This window comes from Myotis lucifugus, unplaced genomic scaffold (genome assembly GCF_000147115.1).
Source record: "Myotis lucifugus unplaced genomic scaffold, Myoluc2.0 scaffold_5, whole genome shotgun sequence".
NCBI lineage: Eukaryota > Metazoa > Chordata > Mammalia > Chiroptera > Vespertilionidae > Myotis > Myotis lucifugus.
The window spans coordinates 17,410,683-17,436,701 of NW_005871053.1; the positions used below are offsets into that span (position 1 = coordinate 17,410,683).

Sequence of the window (26,019 nt, forward strand, 5' to 3'; positions counted from 1 at the left end):
ATTTTGAGTTATTTCTGAATAAGACAACCACAAAAAATATTTTAAAAATACTTTTTTGGGGGGGGGGAATGTTAATTATTCACAGAGGAAATAAACCTTGCAAAGCTGAGTAACTATTGCTCAGCTACCCTACAGAGGAGGAACACGTTGAACCTTGTGAAACCTAATTTTATCCTAGTGGCAGAGAGAAAGGAAGATTGCCACTCTTACAAAAGTGTGTGTTAGTTCTTCTAACACAAAAAAATACTTTAGCCAATAAGATTAAATTATTGGCACAAACAAGTGTAGAGGGGTGTGGTAAAACTTATATGATAAGAGGAAAGAACACATGATTCATAAAAGTATGAAGTGATAAAGCAGGACAAAGCAAAACAAATTGTTGTAACGTTTTACTCTAATTGGTTAACTGTATATTCAAAGACTTAGAAAGCACCGAGGGTTTTATATTTACAAAGTCAGCCTAAATCTCTGGTCAGAACTTTTGTGCATCTTCTCTTCAGCACAGTAGCCTTACGGATGCATTATATTTGTGTTATGGTGGGAGTCAAATCTCCATGGCCCTCTTGCATTTTTACAAGTTAGAGTTTCCAAGATAGTAGTTCCTTCAAGGGCAGAGAGATGGTTGCAAGATGACAAAGATCATCTCTCCCTCCATGTTAAAGTTTGGGTAAATTTGCTAGCAGGACTTTCCCAAGCGTGACATTTGTCCATTCTAATACACACCCAATGCTTGTGCAGCACCTGCCTAGCAGCTCCAATTTGCCTCCTAGAATTTGGGAGCCAGAGGAATCTAAGAGAGTCTGAAGTGCATGCTCCCTATTGTGCTGTGAGCAATCAAGTCCTTTGTCTCCTACAGAGGAATCTCACGCCTTTTGTCAACTTCTATGAAACTGTAGCAGGCTACTTAGTAGTTTGCAAATAGGATAAAATAACAGATCCTTCATAGTTCTTAGCAATTTATCTCTTAGACAAAGAGCTACCCAGAGTTCCTATTAAAGGGTAGCAGAATATGCCACTCCCCAATATGCCACTTTCATATAATAATTTTTTTTTTACTGAAAACAATTGAAAAAAAATAAGAAAAACTTTCTGCTCTCCCGCTATTTGCCTAAACGCAGGACATAAGTTTATAAAAGTGACCCTCCTCATACTGCAAGACAACATTAGAAATGGAGAAAGTAGAGACTTAAATCTACATAACAAATCTTGCACTTATTTATTCTGCTTTTCCTAGTAGCCTTCCTATAGTCTTCTCCACACTTTTTCTTTTCTCTTTAGCTGAAGATGGTATTTAAGATGAAGTTCTAATTATCCTCTGAGAGTTATTCATTTTTCCCTTGGTATCTCCAATGTATACATGAGGATACATGTCAATAAACTTCTGAGCTTTTTCTCTTGTTAATCTGTTTTTTATTACAGAGATTGATCTCAATCCAGAACTCAAAAGAGTAAAGGGGAAATTATTTTACCTCCAGTACACTACCATATGAGATACAGAAAGGATTTCTAACACTCCAGTATGCAGTATCTCTCTCTCTCTCTAAACCTAATATTTCAAATTAAAAATTTTGTAGCATAGGAATTTAAAAATTCAAATGAGTGTACAAAGAATTTTTAAAAAATATTAGTAATGAAAATTTGCCTCCATGATTCAGTTAGTATTGTATGAACAATATAATTTTATTAAAATGTAGTGTATACAAACAATTTTAAATTGTACATTTATCTTTTCAGAAAATACTTCATTATTATATGAAAATAACTATAGAGTGAATACCATATAACAGGAACTGTGTGTTGTGAGATGTTATTCCTCAAAATAACTCCATCAGTTATATACTATTACTATCTCCTCTGTATAAATGCATAAAGTAAGGTCAAGAGTTGTAATCACTTGCCCATAGTTGCATAGTTGATAGCAAAGCTGAGATTAAAGCCCAGGAAATTTGGCTGCAGAATGTGGTCTATTAAACAATGCATTTCTGCTTCCCTTACTAACCCCACCAAACTTTTTCAAAATATAATAAAATTATCCTATATAATAAAACCCTAATATGCAAATTGACCAAATGGTGGAATGACTGGCAGAACAACCAGTTGCTATGATGCACACTGACCACCAAGAGGCAGATGCTCAATGCAGGAGCTGCCCCCTGGTGGTCAGTGAGCTCCCACAGGGGGAATGCAACTCAGCCAGAAGCCGGGCCCATGGCTGGCAAGGGCAGCAGCAGTGGCGGGAGCCTCTCCCACCTCCACTGCAGGCAAGTGGTATGGAGCGAGGGGTTCTGTACTGTGAAAGCCCTGGACTGCAGAAGGGTGCAGGCTGGGCTGAGGGGACACACACACACACACACACACACACACACACACACACCAGTGCACAAATTTTGTGCACTGGGCCTCTAGTCCTATATAATAAAAGGCTAATATGCAAATTGTTCTCCCTCGGGAGTTTGGGAGACTGGGAATTCGATTGCTTGCTATGATATGTGCTGACCACCAGGGGGTGGTACGGAACATGGTGGGGACCAACTGTGGCAGTGAGGGGCTGAGGGAGCGAAGGGAGGAAGAGTCACGGAGACGGTGAGGCAGGGAACCTGATCGGCCCTGATCTCCGGCCAGGCCTAGGCACCCTACCCGTGTACGAATTTCGTGCACCGGGCTTCTAGTTTACATTATAAGAGGAAAGGGTTTAAAGAGTAGAAAATGGCACATCAATAAGTAGAGAAATAGACAAGAAAATGCATGTTTTTTACTAAGATTTGCCAATATAATTATTTCTCTTACATAGCATCTGTGCTTTCTGATCACTACATTTTCATGATTATATCTACTTGTGATATTTCTTCCAGTTCTTGGTGGTCTTTGGTCTTATTATAAGTTTAGATATTCAGTTATCCAGTACATTTATCAGTACAATATAATCACTGATGTAACTATGGTCCCCTTTTCTATTTGTTGCCACCTCATTATCTTTTTCCCTCTATGTGGGTATTTTCTTTCTCCCTCTCTTTATAGGTGGGGAAACAGGACCATGAGAGACAAGAGTAAAATTTACTGCTCCTCAGCAAATTTCAGCTTCAGAACAGAGCCTACCTATCTCATAGAAATAATTTCTATGTTCTATGCCAAATATTATAACAAGACATATATCTATACCCAGCTAATGAAAAACAACATTCATGGAGCTTATTTTATATCACTAAGAAAGTTTACTTAGATCAATAAATTTATTTATTCAACAAATATCAATTGAACATTCACAATGTAAAACTACTTTAGTGAAGAAAAAATAAAATCCAGCAGTGGTGTTGGGGAGATGCTCTTGCCCTGTTGGAGCTTATATTCTAACAGGAAGAACAGACAATAATAAGTAAAGATAATGAGTACATTATATAGTATGTTAGAAGATGATAAAAACTATGGAACAAGAGGAAAATAAAAATGGGTAGGGTTAGAGAGGTGACAAAGTAAGTTGCAGTACTAAATAGGATGCTAAAAGCAACCTCTTTATGAAGGTTTGGTTTGAGCAAAGACTTAAAGGACATGAATGAGTTAGACATGTAGTTATTAGACCTATAGGAAGAATATTCCAGGCAGAACTAGGGTTGTGGCAGAAGGCTGCTGACCTGTTTAAGAAACAGGAATGAGGTCAGTGCATCTGGTGTGGATTGAGCTAGAGTGGAAGTCATGAGAGTGGTTACAGTGCAGGAATATTGGAGCAGATCAGTAGAGCTTTTATGGGTCATTGTAAAGACTTTATTTTGTACTCTGATGATATAAGAAGACACTTAAAGGTTGGAGCCTTAGTGAGATATGGTATAACTTATTTTCAAAGGATCACTCTGTTGACAGTGAACTGAAGGGGTTAGTGTAGAGGCAAGGGGACCTCTTAGCAACCTGTTGGTAATTTAGAAATGACGGTGACTTACCAGGGTGCTGCTGTTAACATGGTAAGAAATGGTGAGATTATTTTCTATTTTTAAGATAGACCCTCAGGAATTACTGTTTGTTTTGGATCTGCCCTTTAATGACATGGTGACAAAGATTCTCTCCTTGACCAAACTTTAGCCAGGTTCTTCTGAGCTCTCTTCTTGATTAGGCCTTAATCCTCGCCTATAAGGGCTTGGACAAACACTAACATGGTTTCTGACAGTTCAAGGGTGCATTCCCAGGATGATCCTGGCTTCCTTAAAATGCCTACCTGACAAAACTCAAGGCTTCCGAAAGACTTCACTGTTTGCTCCAGCCAATACCTGAAGACAGGGTCCTGTCTCCTGGCTTTTGTGAGAGGGTCGGAGCCTAACTTCAATAAGCACCAGTTAGGAAACCCAGATGGGTTTCATAGGACTCAGCCCCTCTTCCTGATTTTTGTACTTTTTCACTTCCCTCACTCTACAGAGCCGCAACTTGCCTTTCTCTATTCCTGTTTCTCCCTTTAAAATACCTGATTTCCTCTATACAAATCAAAATTCAGTTCAGTTCACACACTGGACTCTTTTTATTAATATTATTATTTCCCTATTACTAATAGTATATTACCGATTAAAATCATCCTTCTCACTTTAACTGAGGTCTTTGTTTATCTTTGTCAATGATGAAGAATGGAGGAATGTTTGGGATGGCCAAATCAAAAATCAATATGGGACATATTAGATTTGAGCCGTCTATGAGACTTGGTGACAATGTCAGGTAGGTTGTTGATCTAAGAGGCTAGCTAGGGTAAATAGTTTAGCTAGTAAGGGTGCCTACCAACCACCCGGCATCTGCATTTTGATGAACCTTGTTATTCTCCACTTGATACATATGCAGCACCTGTAGAGAAGCAGTAGAGAACTTAGTGGAAGGTATTGCTCCAAAGTGGACCTAAAATGAAAATTAATTGCTAATGCTGGTAATGAAAGTGAAAGTGGCCAAAGAAATTACTGCCTCTTTGACATCATTGTCCATAAAAAGTAATGAATAGTAGTAGAAGTAGCTTTATGACCTAGTGAATTAAAAGTGTAACTTATTATATTTGCAAATGGTTCTGGCAATTTTTAAATCCATGTAGCTTGAGAAACTATACACAATGTCTTAGCCAGCTTGCTACCATAACAAAATACTGGTGATTGGGTGGCTTAAGCTACAGAAATTTATTTCTCACAGTTGTGGAGACTGAAAGTCTGAGATCAAGGTTTCAGCAAGGTCAGTATCTGGAGAGAACTCTCTTTGTGTTGCAAATGAACTAACTGGAAGGAAGCCTAGGAAAGGAATACTATAACCTCACTCTCATTCCTGCCTCTGATCTCCTGCCAGTGTTTCCATTGTCTGATCTCAGAAGCCAAAGGAAAGGGGAGTTTATGGATTACATCCATTAAGGTCAGCCTCCCAAGGAACAGGAGGATGTGGAGGAGAATGGAGCATGGATCTTCAGAGGCTAGCGGAAAATACCAAATACAAGGGGAAAAAAGGAGTTCCCCAAGGTACATTCACAATCCTGCCAAAATTTAACAACTCTTCAATTAGCGAGTCAACCTATGTAATTTTTCTGTATGGCAAAAATCCACATCCGTTGTATAAAGTAAATATAGAATAATTATACTGAATGGTGACTCTCTGTTTAATTAAATTCCAATACTTGATTGAGCAACTAGGCTATGTAAACAAAAGAGAGTGAGAGAGAACCTAGATTTTTATTCAGCCACCATGATTCCAACACAGACTTGAGCCACCCATTACAAGAAGCACTATGGCAACCAGCCCAGGGAAAAGGGATGGGAAGGTGGGAGAAAGGAGGATGTAACCTAGCAACAGAATCTTTAGGACACGGTTTGTTCATAAATTGCAGAAATGGTAGCTAGTGATATCAGAAAACATAATTAAATGAAGAAAAATTAAATGTCTGCAAAAAGGGATGAGTAGGGGTATAGAAAACATCTGAGCATGTGGGTAATAAGAATCAAGTATTTAAATCTAAATTCCTGTGTAAAATGTCTTTCTATACATTATTTTACATAAATAAATGTACACATAAAGTGAAAACTGCTTATAAGAAAACAAAACTGATTTCTATTAGAAAACCATTTTCCTAAAATATAGCCTTTTCAGTATAAAGTTGAAAATTAAATGATTATGATCTTAACCTTGAAAGGATTAAGTAAGCAAAACCTGTATCTTCAAGCTTATAAACCTATCATAGTTTTTAGATCGCCTTTGATATTTCTTCCTGACTAACATTTGGGAAACATTCGTGTAGAAAACTGTCAGCTAACTATATCATACAGATAGCAAATTAATACCAATATGAGAGTTAGGAGAATTTCTTTTTATTAACTCTACTCATTTCATTCATTCACATATGCTCTCTATTTCAAAAAAGTATGTTAACTGGTGTATTAACTATATTTTCTTTTTTTCTGTGTTCTTGATGATCTGGCATCTGGGGCCTGGCTGACTAGAAAGTTGCTGCCCGCCTTTGCCTGGTAGCTCAGTTGGTTAGAACATCATCCTGATAAGCCAAGGTTGTGGGTTCAAACCCTGGTTAGGGCACATATCAGAATCAACCAATGAATTAGTGCATAAGTAAGTGGGACAACAAATCAATGTCTCTCTCTCTCTCTCTTTTTCTCTCTCTCTCTCTCTCTCTCTCTCTCTCTCTCTCTCTTTCTCTCTCTCAAATCAATACAAATTTAGATAAATAAGTAAATAAGAAATCTGCCTTAAAAAAGAGAGAGAAAAAGAGAGAGAGAGAGAGAGACTTCCCCTCCCATGACCTGCCAATTCTTGGAGAGCAAATGAATCACCAGGGAGTGTGCTCTTGCACAGGCAAACTATCCAATCCAGAGTCCACACCCTGAACTCTATCTCTTTGTTTTGGCTTACACTCCAAGAGGCAATATTCCTCTGCACTACTCTCCCCAGGGCCAGGTACAGGCAACTATGGAGAGCCTGTATGCCCCAGAGCCTGCTGAACTTATGTAAACTAGCCAATTCTAATCCCCTTTACCTTGCCATTCCCATGGAAACTAAAATAAAGACTCTGGCCCATGCTTCCTCTTGATTCTTCTGCCTCCTGACTGACTCTATTTCCCCATGATTTGGTGTGTCCCTCGTCTTGGACACAATAACAAACTGTTTTTTCATTGGCAGTCATCTCCTGAGCTATTGTCCGCATCATACTGGAATAATAAAATCTACATTTTAAAACAATTGGTTCTTCGTTATTGTCTATGCTAACTCATAGAAACTATGCAATAAATATTTTAGAGGTTGATGCTTGACTCCAAGGTAGTTCATCTGTTGACTGTGTGATATTGGGCAACATATTACAACTTCTATGAATCTTGGGTCTTCCTTTGCACAATGGGGATATTCCCTACTAGAAAATCAGTTAGTTCTCTTTATGTTTTCTGCTTTTATAAAATAGAATACTTTAAGTTTATACCTAATTATAGCCATGGTTTTTTCTTCCCATTGAGATATATAGATTGCCTCTTTTTTCTGTTACCTGTCAAAAAATTTATAGTTGTACATAGTTACAATTTTACTTACTTGAAACCAACCCAACCAGTTTGACATAGTTAAGATTTAACCGTAAAACTCCACAAGGTGGCAGCAGAGGCAACACCATCACCAGCGGGCGCTGCGGCAGAGAAGAGCCTAAGGAAGAAAGCAAGGGGAGGCTTTCTCACTTAGTTCCTTTCTGGGAAGAGAGTGAATACAGCGGAATGTCTAAGACGGCCCTGGGCGGCTTTGTGTCTGAGGGCTCCCCGGAGGAGCCACTGTGTCCTTAAGGTTTCAGGGAATATAATGAGCCATAGACAGAGCTTGCCCACCCCTCCCAGAGGAGGGGGCCTAGCTTTCAGAATTCATTTTGTGAAAAAGCTCAGGTGTTCTCTATAATTCACGGGGGTGTCCCACTAATATTAAATGTTAATATTATTTTTAATCCCTAATTAACAACATGCTGCATATGTACGTATACACAGGCAGTCTATTCCTGAAAAACAAAATATTTCTGAAATGTATACAATCAGATTTCACTCAGCCCATGCTTACTGCCTTACTTTCATTAATCAAACTATAAAACTCATCATACTTCATCTTGAAGTATCTTAAAGTAGATCATTTATAGTAATAAAGTAATTTAGACTCCGCTATAATTTTTTTTTTTTAAAAATCTATCTCATGGGGAAATATGTCCCTCTTGATATTTTTACTGCATTTGAGGGAGAAAGAATTGATGAAATGACCGTTTGCGCTAAAGTTCTAAAATTTTGTACCAGTCCTAAGGGGGAAGAACTGTGCAAGCTCCCCTGGAGCTGTTAAATCTATGCACTCTCAACACAAATATGCATAGATGTGAAAATGTAACACAGATATATACATACATCCTAATTAGAAATTCAGAGGGAAAAATTAGTTCTTTAGGAGTAATTGAGATGCATTTTTATAAAATATTTTCAAAGTGTTTTGAAGTATTATAACATTTAAATTTATTTCATTTTAATTATAAATTTAAATTATACAATTTAATATATTTTATACAATGTGATATAATGTGGAGCCTCAATAAATCAGTCTGTCATCCTTTCATTCTTTTACCAATTTTACTCATGCATTCTTTCATTTATAACAATAGCACATAATAGAATTAAAGTCCCTTTCCAGCCCTAGTTGGTTTGGCTCAGTGGATAGAGTGTCGGCCTGTGGACTGAAGGGTCCCAGGTTCGATTCCTGTCAAGGGCACATGCCCGGGTTGCAGGCTCGATCCCCAGTGTGGGGCGTGCAAGAGTTAGCCGATCAATGATTCTCTCTCATCATTGATGTTTCTATCTCTCTTTCTCTCCCTTCTCTCTTCCCCTGTCAAATCAATAAAAATATATTAAAAAAATAAAATAAAGTCCCTTTCCATCCCTCAACAATATGGTATACTGGTTCCAGAACTTGCCCAGCTTCTCTAATATTTATTTGATTTTATGAAAAATTGATGGGGTAAAGGCAGCTGACCATCCAAAACTCATATTGCTACTGGTTGGGCCTATATAAGTGTGAGATAGTCTGAGAAGGCTCGGATACAACAGTTGTAGTTTTGTAAGAATTCTTGCCAGGCTGGAGTGGCTCAGTGGGTTGAGCATTATTTTGTGCACCAGAAGGTTGCTGGTTTGATTTCTGTCAAGCCACATACATGGGTTGTGGGTTTGATCCCAAGTTTTTCTTTCTCTCCCTTTTCCTCTCTCTAAGCATATCCTCAGGTGAGGATTTAAAAAAAAAAATTAACATGAACGATGTTCTGATCTCCTAGCACAGAAGTTTTCAAATATCTTCCCAAAAATATGGAACTCCAAAATATATAGCCAACAAAACTTGACCTGCTCTCTTTGGAGTTGAATTCAGGCCCAAAGCCTCCTAGCCCATTTAGCCTCTCCATCACCTTCTATAGTATCACTATGTTACATTAAGTTTCCTCAAAGTAGTTAGAATCGGTCACCTAGGGCATAATAAACTTGCAGTTAACAGTGGCTATGCAGTTGAGTTTAATGTTGCATGGAATATGAATGTCCTGATAATCTTTCTTACTTCCCTCTTTATGGTTGGTAAAGTATGAGAAATTTCATTTATTTACTGTCAGCAAGACAGTATCCGTGATATAGGGCTTCCCTCTCTGTTCCTCTTTCTCTTTGCTAAACCATAGATTGGAGAACTATCAGGATCTGGGTAACAGTGAGGCATGAGATAAGTAAAAATTTTTTCAGTCACTCAGAGTCAGATTTCCTTGTTACTTTCTCTTTTCACAGACATTAGGTGACCTTTTTAGTTGAATTCATATGTGGTCAGTTTTTTCCAAATACAAGTTAGAGATTTACATTCTGAAGTGTCCATGGTGTTACAGCCATGAAGATCTATATTTTCTATGATACATAATAGATTTCATTTCTTCTAAGCAAATATCTGACAATGCCTAGGTCAATGGATTTGGCAGATAAATGTTCCAAACTGCAGCATCATTTTTCATAAGTAGTTGAAAATATATATTCATTTATATTATAGCTTTAGCTAAACTGAGCTAGTATGAATGATTCAGGAATAAGTCTAAAAAGCACAATTGAGTTTCCTAAAGCTTCCTGGTTAGACCAAGAAACTATCAACCTACTTGCTAAAATTTGTTTTCTAACACCCAAATGATTAGTTTTGGTGCTTTCACAGCCATTGGTGGATATGTGCAGAGCAGTGAAAATTTGAGTCATCTGAATTGCATGTTCCCAGCTAAGGTTGAACAAGGCGATACTCTGCCTTTTAATTTCAGCTCTAATACTGTAAACACATGTCCTTTTCATGGTATATTTGCTGCCAATTTTTTTGCAGTTTTATGCTTTTTGTTGGTGGTTTTACTGTTTAAAAATGAATAGTTCTGAAGAGTTACCTAGTGTTTCTAAGCACAGAAACACTGTGATGTACCTCACAGGGAGAATGTCAGCTAAGCTTCATTCAGGTATGTTACAGTGTTGCTAACTATGAGTTCAATGTTAATGAATCAACATATGTGAAATAAGGTGTCTTTAAACAGAAACACGCATAGGAAAGCAGGGTTATGAATGAATTGATTTTAGAAATATTGTGACCAGAAGCTTGTAGGAACCTATTTCTGGATTTCTCCAGGAGCCATGGTTCAGTATTCTCTAATTCACTGCTCCCTACAACTTCATAGAACATAACAGCTGTGAGTAATGAGACGCCACTGTACTCTGAGTTGGCCCTCCGTTAGTGAAGGCCCTAATTTCTAGTTCTCAACTCTGGCTGAAGAGTGGAATCACAAGTGGAACTGACGGGAAAAATAACTGACATGAAAGTTCCAATCACGGAGATTCTGACGCAATGAATAGGTGTATACGTCTTTCCATGTGAATCTAATATGGAGCTAGGCTTGCGATCATTTCCTAGCTTACTTTGCTGCCACAAGAGAATTGAATGGCTGCGTTGGTTCTTCCTTTTGGGGATACTCTTCAGGGTAATGAGTGTGCGCAAAGAGGGAAACTACCTGGAGAACAAGTTTTCTAGCCTTCAGTGGACCATGTTTATATTATCATCTTTATCCTATCTAATAAAAGAGAAACATGGTAATTAACTGTAACTTCACTACCCTTCCCATTGGCTAATCAGGGTGATATGCAAATTAACTGCCAACCAAGATGACAGCCAGCAGCCAGGCAGCTGAAGTGAACAGGGAGGCTTGCTTGCTCCAGTGACGAAGGAAGCCAACATTCCCTGCCTGCCTTGCCGGCCTCTGAGCTTGCTCTCTAAGAAACATTGTTGCAAATATAGAAGCTAAACAAAACTCCAGAAACCTGTTTTCAGCCATCAGAGCTGGAGCGAGCAGGACCGAAACAGTGTTACAATTATAGAACCCAAACAAACCCAGATCCCTGCTTTCAGCAGCCGAGGCCTCAAGCTGGAGCCGGCCTCAGAGCTAAAGCCGGCTCTCAGCTCCAGTGACAGCCATAGAAGGTAAATAAATCCCAGAATTAAAAAAAAAAAAAAGAAAAAAGGAGAAGTTGGGAGCTTCAGTCGCCCGCCAGCCTGAAAACGGCCCTCAGCCCCTCACCCAGACTGGCCAGGCACCCCAGTGGGGAACCCCACCCTGAAGGGGGTGTGACCAGCTGCAAACAGCCATCAGCCCCTCATCCAGGCTGGCCAGGCACCCAAGCGGGACCCCCATCCTGATCCGGGACATCCTTTAGGGCAAACCAGCTGGCCCCCACCCGTGCACCAGGCCTCTACCCTATATAGTAAAAGGGTAATATGCCTCCCAGCACTGGGATCAGCGGAGCTGCGAGGCCTCCTGGCACCGGGATCAGTGGAGCCGCGAAGCCTCCGAGCACTGGGATCAGCAGAGCCGCGAGACCTCCTGGCCCCTGGAGCACTGTGACAGGGGGCAGCGCCCAAACCCCCTGATCACCCTGCAGCTCTGTGTGTGACAGCGGGCGGGGACACAACCTCCCTATCCGCCCTGCTCTGTTCCTGACAGGGGAAGGCGCCCCAACCCCCTGAACGGCCCTGCTCTGTGCCTAATGGGGGGAGCTCCCCAACCCCCTGATCGGCCCTGCTCTGTGCCTGATAGGGGGGAGCTCCCCAACCCCCTGATTGGCCCTGCTCTGTGTGTGACAGGGGAAGGCACCCCAACCCCCCCATGGGCCCTGCTCTGTGTGTGACAAGGTAGAGCTGCAACCTCCCCATCGGCCCGCCCTGCTCTGTGTGTGACAGGGGTCAGTGCCCCAACTCCCCTATCGGCCCTACTCTGTGCGTGACAAGGGAGAGCTCCCCAACCCCCTGATTGGCCCTGCTCTGTGCCTGACAGAGTACAGAGCCCCAACCCCCCTAATGGGCCCTGCTCTGTGCGTGACAGGGGGCAGCACCCAAACCCCTTGATCAGCCCTGCTCTATGCGTGACAGGGGGTGGCGCCGCAACCTCCCCATCGACCCTGCCTTGAGTGTCACAGGGGGTGGCGCCCCAACCCCCCAATCGACCCTACCCTGAGCGTGACTGGGGGTGGCATCGCAACCTCCCGATCCGCCCTGCTCTGTGCATGACAGGGGGCGGCGCCCCAACTCCCCAATCAGCCCTGCTCTGAGTCCAACCAGGGGCTGCACCTAGGGATTGGGCCTGCCCTCTGCCACCCAAGAGCAGGCCTAAGCCAGCAGGTCGTTATCTCCCGAGGGGTCCCAGACTGTGAGAGGGCACAAGTGGGGCTGAGGGATGCCCCCCTCCCGCCGCCGCCAGTGCAGAAATTTTTGTGCCTCTAGTATTTTAATATTTAAATAAAATGGCTGGAGCTCCTGTGACAAATACTGTCTTATTATTAGAACTTAGATATTTTACATGTTTTGAGCAAGTAGCACTTTATTTTAGGGGAGGTGGGCACAATCCAGTTCCAGCCAATGAGATATACAAGAAATTCAGCTGGGGGACTGCTGGGATATTTTCCACCTCAATGTTGGGAGGAGGTAAGTGGGAACATGGCAACCAACCAAATTTTAACTGAAGATGAAGGAAGAAATGATGTTTGGAGCAGTTGCAGCACATTTTGCAACCATGAGAGAAAAACCAAGAAAATTACAGAACATATCAGAGTTCTGACCTCAATGAGTCACTGGCTCTTCTTAAGAGAGAAAAACCAATCCCTCTGGTTGGGCCACATTTAGTCAGGCATTCTTTGCCTTGCAACCAAAAGCATGTCTACTGAGAGGGCCCCTTCCATCCCACAGAGCATGGCAGGTCTGGCACAGTTTCTCAAATGTTAGAAGATCCCTAGAGGGCTATGCTCTCCTCGTCTCCCTTGAATGAAATTCTCAATCCAAACTTCTTTTCTCACTTTCTTCAGATTCACTTTCTTTCTGTGCAGCTCTGCTTCATAGCACGGGGCCACCACCTCCCTCTCCTCCATTATTACCCAAAGCACCACAACACAGCCTCTTATATTGGCAGACTTTTATGAAAGTTCTGGAACTAAGAAAGGCCAGTACAACGAGTGCACTACAGGAATAAACTTGTTATTTAATACTAGAAGCCCGGTGCACAAAATTCATGCACGAGGCGGGGGGGAGGCAGCCTGCATCCTCTCCAATGTGGGACCCCTTGAGGGATGTCCGACTGTTGGTTTAGGCCAGATCCCTAAACCAGCAGTCGGACATCCCTCTCACAATCCGGGACTGCTGGCTCCCAACCACTCGCCTGCCTGCCTTTCTGATTGCCCCTAACCACTTCTGCCTTCCAGCCTGATCACCCCCTAACCACTCCCCTGCCAGCCTGATCAATGCCTAACTGCTCCCCTGATTTCCCCTAACTGCCCTCCCCTTCTGGCCCGGTCATCCCCAACTGTTCTACCCTGCTGGCCCAGTTGCCCCTAACTGTCCTCTCCTGCTGGCCTGGTCACCCCTAACTGCTCTCCCCTTCCAGCCCAGTCTCCCCTTACTGCCCTCCCGTGCCAGCCTGGTCACTCCCAACTGCCCTCCCCTGCTGGCCTGGTCACCCCTAACTGTCCTCCCCTGCAGGCTTAGTCACCCCTAATTGCCCTCCCCTGCTGGCCTGATCGCCCACAACTGCTCTCCCCTGCCTGTCATCTTGTGATGGCCATCTTTGACCACATGGGGGCGGCCATCTTGTGTGAGGGTGTGATGGTCAATTTGCATATCACCTCTTTATTGTATGGGATTAGGAACTGTTGCCCAAATATCCCTGCCACAAGGAAGTTCTCACAGGCTCTTCCTCCCCTTGGCATGTTAACAGGATCCCCCTACAGAGAACTCTTCCTTAGAGATCCCTTCTCTACAGTTGAGACCATTTCAGCTCACTCTCTGTTGAACAAATGGAGTGTGTGTATGCATGCACACACCTAATGAAGCATTGATGGGAAATACACTTAAAATATTAAAAATGCCCATCTCTGGATGATGGAATTACTTAGTAATTCATAAATCTTCTTCAATATTATCTGATATCCTGCCTGAAATGTCTACAGGATAAACTTTTTTTAAAATAACAAAATATTTTTTTTAAATATTCAATACAAGAACGTGTCTGGACACCATGTCTGACAATAGGATATAAAATATATTCAGGTTCCATGTTTGACTTACTGACATTTGTCATACAGCAATAATAATACCAGAGTCTTGGCATGTTCTAGTACTTCCAAGATTAAATGCTGAATTACCCATCTCTTTCCAGAGTTCTCTCTCCTTTCACCTACACAGCTTCCTCTTTCATTCTTCCTCTTTGCTCTTCACACTCATCACAATCTCTGGCATTTAGGAGGTTCTCTAGAGTGTGGTCTTCAAGTACTTTGTTCTTGATCCCTACCAGTAAAAATATTTGAACATGAGCCCTAATAAATATTTGTCTATTTATTTAGAAAATCTTTGCATGTACAACTATAACAACAACATAAAATACAAATAAACATTAAAAACTAAGGAATCAGATGAAGATGAAAGAAGATTTTTAAATTTAAGTGATATAATTTAGTGCATTAATCATAAAAAAATATTATAAATTGATAGTGCTTTTTTATTTTTAAAATTTTAGTTCCAGCCTTTGTGATTTAGCAATTCAAAAGTTTGGTTCGGTTTACCCCAATATTTGTTTTCAATAACTCATTCTACAGCACTCCTACTCCTACTCCAAAACTTTGTCAGTAATAATATTTCAGAGGTTAAATAAAAATATTTAATTAATTCTACAGGGTGGGTACTCAGAAGTAGAATAGACACCCCCTCAATCCGGATGGACACAGGTTGAGAGAGCTAACTCCAAATTGTCTACCAGCTAAACGTCAACCCGGGTTTCAAGGCAAAGACAATGGCACTACATTTTACTGTAGTTTGCTCTTAAGCACTTATTTTAAATTAAGTCAAAGAAGTGCCTTTGAGGCCAGGCAGCGCCTTTGAGGTAAAGATAATGTTTTCACAAATACATGTGCAAGTAACTGTTTTTGAAGAGACTTAATTTGTGGAGGAATCATTTGGAAAAATGGATATTTAGGAAAAATTTTCCATTGATACTTGATTTTTGTTTTGGGGGGGTGGGGGTGACAAAACTGTTTGTCATATAGAAAAGCTTTTAAAACCAGATTTTATTACTGAATTGGAGGAAGTAATTAAGAAATGTATATCATGGTCTGGTAAACATTGTCAGAATTTCTATTTTGGGCCTACTTATGTTTTTGAGAAAGCCACGGCAGTATCTTTTGATAAACTTTTCTGCTAGATCAGCATATCAACTTCTGTTTCTTGCAAAAAGGGATTCTGTCTAGAAACTTAATTACATGGCTAGTTATTAAAGTGTATGTTCTTTGAGGGATCGTACCATCTCTTATCCATTGTTTGTGTAAGAATGCTGGCAGTCACTTATAGAGCAAATATAATATTCCTGGCTTGATGCTAAGTGCTTACAGTCTATCCTTTTAACAACCTTATGACACGGTACTAATATCATTCTCATTTTACAACTGAGGAATTTGAGGTGATTTTTCTCAAGATCACACAGCAATTAATAGACAGTGCTGAGATGTGAATTCTGGCTTCCTGAGCTCAGAGTCCCTATGCTTCACCACAACTCTATATTGCTAGGCTAGCTTGAAATTATACAGAGTAGGCTCTTTACTGATACAATTAGTAAACTAGTGAAGGAAAATAATAATAATTCTAAAAAGATTCCCTCATTAAATTAAATTTGTTGTCATTTTCTTTGGAAAAGGCATCCCTGCCATGTATGGCCATTAAGTTGTAGCTCTGGCTTGTCAGCTATGATTTTTACTATTTTACTATTTCTTAATTGTAGAAAACTCAAATGAAAAGTTGGATAACAGTGGGACTATTATCTAGTATATTCCTGACATAGTATTTAAAGAACAAAATACTAAAAGGAGGCTTTTTAAACTGATGGAGACTGAAATGTGCCTTTTGAGTTTAAAGAGAATAGGCAGGTCTAGGAAAAAGAAAAAGAGATCAGCAGGATTTTCCACCTCAAAGGAGAAAGGAAACAGAAACTTACATTTAGAAAACAAAAGGAAGATGAAAATGATAGCTGTTAGAAGAAACTAACAAGTATTCAAACAAAAGGCCAAAAATAAAGTAAATAATGATGCAAAAATATAGATAAAGAGAAAAGATACATTCGAGATCCTGTGGTTTGGCTTTGTCTCTTTAACATTCTTCCCCCAGAAGAGGTGCAATGAAGATCATGGTAGATCCCTGGCTGGTGTGGCTCAGTTGGTTGAGTGTTGTCCTGTGCACTGAAATGTTGCCAGTTTGATTCCTAGTCTGGACACATGCCGGGGAAGGGAGCAGGGGAGGCATGCAGGAGGCAGCTCATTACTCTCTCTCACATCGATGTTTCTCTCTCTCTCTCTCTCTCTCTCTCTCTCTCTCTCTCTCTCTCTCCTCTCCCTGCCTCTCTCTCTAAAAGATTAATTTAAAAAAATCTAAAGATAAAATGAAAAAGTTATGGTAGATTCCGCCCTGGCTGGGTAGCTCAGTTGGTTAGAGCGTCACCCCTGAAAGGGTTAAAGAGAATGAATGGGGCAAAGAAAAACTTACTGTGCTTAGCAGATATCTTGCAGAAAGCTTGCCACCTTGAACACCACATAGCTCAGATAACCAGAAGACGTCTGGCATGGGAGGAACCAAGGACAGACCAAACCCTCACGTTAGCAGAGCGGCTTGCAGCCAGCAAAAATTAATAAAAACCTATCACTCCCTGTTCTCTTCGTTGATGCCTTTCTCAGTCTCAGCCCACCTGCACCCAGGTGGTCAGAATAAAATCTCTTTTGATACATTATGGCCTCATGTCATAGGTGCACGACTCCAGCCCACTCCTAACCTTTCAATCCCCATACCCCAAGGTTGTGGGTTGGTTGCTTGGTCTGGGCACATGAATCAACCTATGAATGCATAAATAAGTAGAACAAAAAATCGATGTTTCTCTCTCTCTCTCTCCCCTTTCTCTCTCTGAAAATAAATAAGTAAAAATGACATAATTGCAAGTGTCCCCGTTTTCTCTCCACTTTGTCTACCTCTGCCCCCTCCCTCCCTTGGCCTTCACCAAACTATTGTTCATGTCCATGGGGTATGCATATAGGTTCCTTAGGTAATCCCTTCACCTTCTTTCTCCAGTCACCCCCCTCAGGCACCGGCCAGTCTGTCCCACATTTCTATGCTTCCAGTTCCATTTTGTTCATCAGTTTATTTTGCTCTTTACGTTCAACGTATTAGTGAGATCATATGGTATTTGACTTTCTCTGACTGACTTATTTCACTTACCTTATTATTCTCCAGGTCCATCCATGCTGTCTCAAAGGTATAAGAGTTCCTTCTTTTTTATAGCCGAGTAGTATTCCATTGTGTAGATGCACCACAGATTTTTTAACCACTCATCTGTCGATGGGCACTTGGGCTGTTTCTAGATCTTGGCTATTGTAAATAATGCTGCTATAAACATAAACATATTCTTTTTTCTGATTGGTGTTTCGGTATTCTTAGGATATATTCCCAGAAGTGAGATCACTGAGTCAAAAGGCAGCTCCAGTTTTAATTTTTTGAGGGAACTCTATACTCTTTTCCACAGTAGTTGCAGCAGTCTGCATTCCCACCAACAGTGCACAAGGGTACCCTCTTCTCCACATCCTACTGTATTTCTTTTATACAGGCGAAAGCATGGCCAGGTTCCCCTGGCCTAGACTAACATCACTGAATGAGCTTGCTAAAAAATTAATTGTCCTAAACACAACTTTTTCATAGCTTAAATGACCCCTCCATCCTCCATCTAATTCTGGACCATGGGGTTCTCATTATGAAGCATATGTACTACCACCCGTAGTCACCCAGGGCGACAGAATGCCTGAGCAGCAACCTGAAGGACTCGTGTTTATATGGCTTCTGCACTAAAACGAAGCTGCCATTTTTCAGTGTGGGTGTCTTTTTTTTTTCCTTCATGACATAGACAAATGTTGATGTTTACTACAAGTTGGTACATTAGTTGCTAATTAAGTTCCTAGCTGCCTCAGCCAAAACTTGCTGTATTGAATCCAAGAAAAGAATGGCAGCTATGTCAAAAATAAGTTGCTGGGGGATTTTGTTTTGTTTTATTAAAGGAAAGTTGTATATTAAAGAATATGGGGAATTTACATGCTGGGAGAGGAAACCTTCAATCTTGGCTTCCTCCTAAACTGAGTTGGTGGTTCAAGTCCCTCTGTGTCTATCACCAGGCCCTGGTCAAAGCAGAAAATAAATACTGCAATCTGCAAATGAGGGACTGAAGTTAACTTTATCATGACTCACTCTTTTTCGTACCCACCCAGAAATTCCCTGTGGACAATGTTCCTTCTTGGGGACCCTCAGAACATCGGGTTTATATCTAGAAAAGGTGCAGACGTCCCTTCATCCTGGGGCTCTGGGGTTACACCTCTGGAAACTTCCTCTCTCCCCCTGTCCCTTGCAGTCTTACCTCTCTGGCGGGGCCAGAACCTGCCTGCATTCCCCAGCAAAGGCGAACTCCTTCCTGTTGGCATGGGTTTCTCTTCACTGACAGGCTGGAAAGTCCCGAGTCAGGCGCTTTCACAGCCCCCCACATGTTAGCTGACAGGGGGTGCGCTGACGGCTGCGGGAAAGAGGCGGAATCTGCAAGGAAGACGGAATCCCGCAGAGAGAGCATTGCCCCGCGCCCTTGCCTTGCCCCGGGGGAGTTCGCTTTCCTTTTCTACGCCCCACCGCGCCCTGGGCCAAAGCGCTGCCCTTGCCAGATCCGACCAAAGGGTGTCCCTCTCGGACCGGGCCGCCACTCCCCGCCCTGCGCCTGACGTTTGGAAACTGACGGACGGGAGCGGAGAATCGAAACAGAAACCGCCTGGCAAACTGGGTTTAAAGCTCCCACCGGAATGCGCTGGGGAGCAGCCTGGTTTGGGCCGGCGAGCACTGCAGAGGCCAGGCGGCCGCTCCGTCTGTCTTTCCGTCCGCAGCCGCGTCCCGCCCTCCTGCCCACCTGCTCACCTGCCAGCGGCGACTTCCCCGCGGCGGGATCATCCGGGGCTCTGCGGGCAGCCCCGTCGCTGCCAGGCACCTTGCTGCACAGCCTGCTGCCCCCAGGCACGGGGCTGACAGCACCTGTTGAGCGGAGAACAGCAACCTGTCCTTCTAGGACTCTAGGTGGGGGAACCTCTCCCTCCTCTGAGAAGGAACGATGGCGAATGGGCATTCCGCGGACAAGAATTTCCATTATCTCCTCTCGTGCTTCCGGGCCCGAGTGAGAAGGTACATCGAGGTGGAGCCCGTGCTGGACTACCTGACCTTCCTGCCTGCGGAGGCGAAGGAGCAGATCCAGACGAGGGTCGCCACCCACGGGAACATCGGCGCCGCGGAGCTGCTCCTGAGCACCTTGGCGAAGGGGGTCTGGCCCCCGGGCTGGACCCGCATATTCGTGGAGGCCCTCCGGCGAGCAGGCAACCCCCTCGCCGCCCGCTACATGGACCCTGAGCTCAGGGACCTGCCCTCTCCCTCCAGCGAGAACGCGAACGATGAGTGTTTCCAACTGCTGACCCTCCTGCAGCCCACCCTGGTGGAGAGGCTGCTGGTCAGAGATGTCCTGGATAGATGTGTGGCCGTGGAGCTGTTGACCGTTGAAGACAGAAGTCGGGTAGGTGTCCGCTCAGATGGAGCTGGCCTTTTAGGCAGGTTTCGCCCCTTGTGGCTGGCCCATGGATTGGCCCCGTTCCAAATGTTCTTTGACATCTTTGGGTAAATCTGGATCCCTCCTTGCTCTGGAAGAGAATATCTAGTCACATAAAACATAATTTTAAACACTTAAACACAAAAAGGCTTTTTCCCCCTAATTCTTGCATTGAAATTAGCTAAAGAGTTACTTCTAGAATAACATTGTGTGCCAATAGAGACTATGTAATGAACAGTTACTATGTGCAGTTAGTATATTTCTCGAAATGTATTATCAGAATTCATGCTCAGAGTAATTCATTGAGGCGAATAATGTTATGAGGTCTGTTTTACAGATGAGAAAACTGAGGCAGGTAAATAACTTGCCCAAGCTTTCTTAGGAAGATAGTGGCAGAGGTAGTGATTTAGGGCCCGATGGTGTGGAATTTTATGTCTTATTTAGTATACTTCCATACAACAGGGATCAGAACATATGACCCATGGGCTAAGTCCAGACTGCTACTGGTTTTTGCAAGGCCCCAAACCCAAGAATGGTTTTGGATTTATAAATGTTCAGTGTGTATAAAGCTTTATTAGAACACAGTCATGCTCATTCATTTATATATTATGACTGCTTTTGCAGTTCAAGAGCATTTGGACAGAAACTATATAGCCCACATAGCCTAAATATTTATTATCTGGTCTTTAGAGAAAATATTTGCCAATCTCTGGCTAATATTATACATTATGCCATTTAGTCTTGTTCCAAATAGGAAAATTACAAATGATACACATGCTTTTTTTCCTCTAAAGTTTCAACATTCTTTGAGAATCATAATTGGAGATAATTTATTGAAAAATATGTCTCTAGTTGTAATTTTTTCATATTACTGAAGGAGTAGTGGGTTTTCTAGGTGTTTTGATAGGGTGAATTTTACAAGTGACTTTACACTTAATGTAATGTTGTATTGATCATTGTTTTTCAATGAGTAAGAATGTACTACAGAAAGTGTAGAAATGATGACCCATTTAAATCAGACATATTCAGGGTGGGTCATAGGTCAAAAGTCTTATTTTGAAAGGCAAGCAGGGAAATAAACCCATGACTAAAAATCAAAGGCTCTGTCTACCATGCTATGAATTTGACATTTTCTTCTTTCATTCGCTCTTTTTTTTAATTTATTTATTGTTTCTATCCTCATTACAAAGTTTTGGGCTTTGGACTCATATCAGCTTATGATGTGACTTAGTCTTTAGTGACTAAAGTTAATGCTCCTTTACAGATTTGACAGCCATGCGGCCCGTCCAAAGACCTAAGCCTGCGTCTCATTTTGATGGCTGGTTTTCCCAACAAGCAAATTACTTTACACTGTTGTCTGTAACGTTTATGTAGTGTTGTGTATTGAGAACCAGCTAGAACGCATTATAGTAGTCCAGCTGGATATGACAAATGTGTACATCACTGTGGCAGAATCTTAATTTGGAAGACAGTATGCAGCCTCCAAGCCAGCTGGAGATGGAAGATGGCATTTCCAGCCACAGTAGCTGTTAGGAAGTCCAGAAGCAACAGAGTCCAGTAACACCACAAAGCTGTTTATGTTTGGTGGGAATGGTGTCCCGATTGCCAGTGAAACAGCACTTCTCCTTATTTACTCTAAATACGTCTGCCTATCAGCATCACTTTTGTCTTGCCTGGATTGAATTTCCTCCAGCTAGATTCTATCCAAGTTCTTGATTCTGGCAAGCTTGGAGGCAGCTAGCAGTAATGCAAGGGAGTTGACACAAAGAAGATATAGAGTAAAAGGACATTTGTGTACTGATAACAGTTAAGGCCAAAGCAATCCAAACTCTTCCCCCAGGTTCATATTTCAAAGGAGGCCCTGAAAGACAGAGGAGCTATGCATTCGAGGCTCTCTAAGGAGGAATAGTGTCTCTGTGAGATTCTGGAATGTTTTTTGTAAACATAATTTCAATTGTATCATCAGAATAAAAAATAAGCTATGGTGGATGATGGGAAGGGCAATCTAGGTTTAGAAGAAGCTATTAGTACCGAGGTCATTGATGAATGCTTATCTTAAATGGCAAAGTGCAATGAGAAAAGCATGGGAATTTGGAATGGAAAAACCTGGGCTTAATATCTTTGTTTCTTACCATATGTATTAATTTGGACCAACTTTTTAAGTTCCCTGATCCTAAGATTACCCATGAGAATTAATATAATAACTAGAGGTCCGTTGCATGAAATTCGTGAACAGGGGTGGTGTGTGTATCCCTCAGCCCAGCCTGCACCCTCTCCAATCTGGGACCCCTCAAGGGATGGCCGCTGTCTGTTTAGGCCCGGTGGGATTGGGCCTAAACGGGCAGTCGGAGATCCCTCTCATAATCTAGGACAGCTGCCTCCCAACTGCTCACCTGCCCCTAACCGCTTCTGCCTGCCAGCCTGATCACCCCCTAACCACTCTCCTGCCAGCCTGATCGACTCCTAACTGCTCCCCTGCTGTCCTGATCGCCCCCAACTTCCCTCCCCTGCAGGCCTGGTCCTCCCCAACTGCCCTCCCCTGCAGGCCTGGTCCCCCCAACTGCCCTTCCTTGCAGGTCTGGTCCCCCCTAACTGCCCTCCCCTGCTGGCCATCTTGTGTCCACATGGGGGTGGCCATCTTGTGTGTTAGAGTGATGGTCAATTTGCATATTACCTCTTTATTATATAGTATAATCTCTCCTCTCAGAATATTAACAAACACAAAATCATGTTTATGAAACAGCTGTTTAAATAGTAAAAAACTATTTTCCTATGATGATGATGATGATGATGACTTTTTTTTAATCATTCATTTGGTTATATTTCCTTGTGAATTTAGAGAATTTAGGTAAATCTCCCATGTTGAAATTGAGATCTGCTTCTTAAAGTCCCTGGATTAAACTGTGATTTGAAGAAGAAACTATAACTTTGATCTTTAAGCTCCCAGAACCTAGCCAAGATGAGATATAGGGTTGGTACTTAATAAATAGTGATTGGTTAATATTTAAGTGATTGATCAATTTATTTTCAAAGAGTTGTCTGGAATAAGAGATACAAACATATGATATGATGAATCATATCAGCCATTGGGGAATAGATGGATGATAAACATAAGAATTCAAAATTTGATTTCTGAACAGCATAAAGTAGTATTCAACTAAGTAGTTAGAACTTCTAAAAAATCATATTTTCTTTTATTTCTCTTCCTGTTTTCCAGTAGACATATTTTACTTGGTCTTTTAGTTTACCTCTCTTCAGCTGTTCAGACTGATATTAAGACATTATGGAAATGTTTATGTGACCCCTTCTTTTCCAGAGTTCATTGTTGTCTAAGTCAGTGAATGGGCCAAAATGTCCAATTAGCATCCTAAAACAGAAGCATATCAGTACAGGGGCACTCCCTACAGTTAACTATCATCCATATATATAAAAGCCAAGTGACCGGAACGACTGGAACAACCGGTGGCTATGGTGCACACTGTGGCCGGCCAGCTGGACCGATTGGGAGCAGGGCCAGCTGGCAAACCTCTCAATTGGCCGGATCAGGGCAGGCTGGCTGGACCCCACCATGCATGAATTAGTGCACCAGGCCTCTAGTTCTATTATAATGATCCATAAAGTGACTCTTGTACTTATTGCTTAGTCACCAATATTCACAACAGTATCTAGTATAAGCTAGACATTCTTTCACTATTTGTTGGAAAAATAAACACTGATCAACACTGCAACATAAGCTCCATAAAAACACAGACCTTTGTTAGTCTCCAATCTTTTCCCTATCATGGCACCTTTGTGCCAGTCTGTAAATTTAAACCAAATCGATGAATAAGTAAATCAGTTACATAAGTTTGTTTGGGCAGTCACTGGACACAAAGTTAAATCTAGGACCATTTTCAGGAGCTGTGATATATGGGTAGGAGGGACTAGTGTATGGAGATTGGAATCCTGTTGCAGCTTCAAAGCTAAATATTTGCCTCCCAAGAATTTCAGCAGTCATCTGTTGGAATCTAATATCTTTACTGGGTTTTAGGAGAACAGATTAAGTTTTAAAAAAATGGGTGGTTGCTTCAACGGGTATTGATTTTTTTCTAGCACCCAAAAGGGGGATATTCCTTAAGAACTCAAAGTCTTTTTAAAAAATATATATATTTCATTGATTTTTTACAGAGAGGAAGGGAGAGGGATAGAGAGTTAGAAACATCCATGAGAGAGAAACATCTATCGGCTGCCTCCTGCACACCCCCTACTGGGGATGTGCCTGCAACCAAGGTACATGCCCTTGACCGGAATCGAACCTGGGACTCTTCAGTCCACAGGCCGACGCTCTAGCTACTGAGCCAAACTGGTCAGGGCAAAAAACAACAACAAACTCAGGGTCTTGATGAAGCTGACAAAATTGCACAGGTATTATATGTAGCTCTACATTCAAATGATAAAAACACATATAGGAAATAATGGCATAAGAATCCTTAAATGCCTAAACTCAGTAAGGGCAAAACAAGTTTGACAAATGTAATTTTACAGTAAAAATCAACTCATTAACAGTTAAAGAAAATTTAGTGGACATAAAATGCTTAGGTTTTTAATCAAAGTATTTATTACAGTGCCTGACTTGTTTTTTGAGAAATTCTTTGTGATTAAATTACTTAATAATAATAATGAGATTACAAACACCTTCGAAGATAAAGAATTTTTATTAGGAGATTAATGAAGTTAGAGAAAAAGGTAAGAAATAAGCAATAATCTCCTTAGAAAATGCTGTGGGGGAGATGAACTGAAATCACCTACAATTTATGAAATTCAAGTAGGCATTTTAAACCTTCTTGCCAGAAAATGAACATAAAATTAGAGACAACTATTGCCTATAATTATAGTACAGGAAGCTAGCATTGAAGTCAATTGCTGGGATCCACTTCTACCTCAGCCATTTACTTAGCTGTGTGTCCCTGGGGAGATAACTGGACTTCTCTGCACCTTGGATTTTTTTAATCTGTAAAATGGGTTAATATTGTTACACTCTTTAGGGTTGCTGGGTTAATATATACAAAGCCTTTATAACAGCACTAGAGTCCCGGTGCACGAATTCGTGCATGGTGGGGTCCCTCAGCCTGGCTGGTGATCGGGGCATCTCGCCCAGTCCCTGGGCCGATGGGGACCAGCCAGCCAGGGAGGGACGGTGGGAGGGCTCCAGGGCATGTCACAACCCAGGCATGTGCCCTTGACTGGAATAGAACCTGGGACCCTTCAGTCCGCAGGCCAATGCTCTATCCACTGAGCCAAACCAGCTTTTTAAACAATTTCCTAGCCTTAGCTGATTTGGCTCAGTGGATAGAGTGTCGGCCTGAAGGGTCTGAAGGGTCTGAAGGGTCTGCGGACTGAAGGGTCCCGGGTTTGATTCCGGTCAAAGGCATGTACCTCAGCTGCAGGCTCCTCCTCAGCCCAGGCCCTGGTCGGGGCGCATGTAGGAGGTGAGCAATCGAGTGTTTCTCTCACATTGATATTTCTCTCTGTCTTTCCCTCTCTCTTCCACTCCCTCTAAAAAGCAATGAAAAAATATCCTCAGGTGAGGATTCAAAAAGAAATTTTTTTTTCTAGTTTCCCAGAATAGACAAAAATAAATCAGAATGTTGGGGAGTAGATCCCAGACATCAGGTTTATTCCAAGCTCCCCAGGTGATTCTAGTGCAACAAGGATGGAGAAGGCCTGACATTTCTTTTCAGTTGCTTCGGTTTACACATGCAGGAACTGAGGCCCGGAGAGATGAAGTAGCTTGCCTAAGGCACAGCAAGCTGATGATGTCCTGTCTGATTGTTTTTCTG

General features: G+C 42.0%; 1 protein-coding gene and 1 long non-coding RNA gene across 2 annotated transcripts in view; one reads left to right on the plus strand and one right to left on the minus strand.

Annotated features, from left to right (window-relative positions):
* Window positions 1-18,454: 18,454 nt before the first annotated feature.
* On the minus strand, window positions 18,455-19,342 carry LOC111823552. Its single transcript, XR_002826594.1, has 2 exons — window positions 18,983-19,342; window positions 18,455-18,776 (listed from the first exon to the last, which is right to left on the minus strand). It is a non-coding gene; the product is annotated as an uncharacterized LOC111823552 (long non-coding RNA).
* Window positions 19,343-19,507: 165 nt separating this feature from the next.
* Window positions 19,508-26,019, plus strand: part of IFIH1 (interferon induced with helicase C domain 1) — a 64,848-nt gene continuing 58,336 nt past the window's right edge. Inside the window, exon 1 of the mRNA XM_006083209.3 lies at window positions 19,508-20,167. Within this exon, the coding sequence (XP_006083271.1) occupies window positions 19,715-20,167 (453 nt within the window). The 5' untranslated portion in view covers window positions 19,508-19,714. The remainder of the gene's footprint in view (window positions 20,168-26,019) is intronic.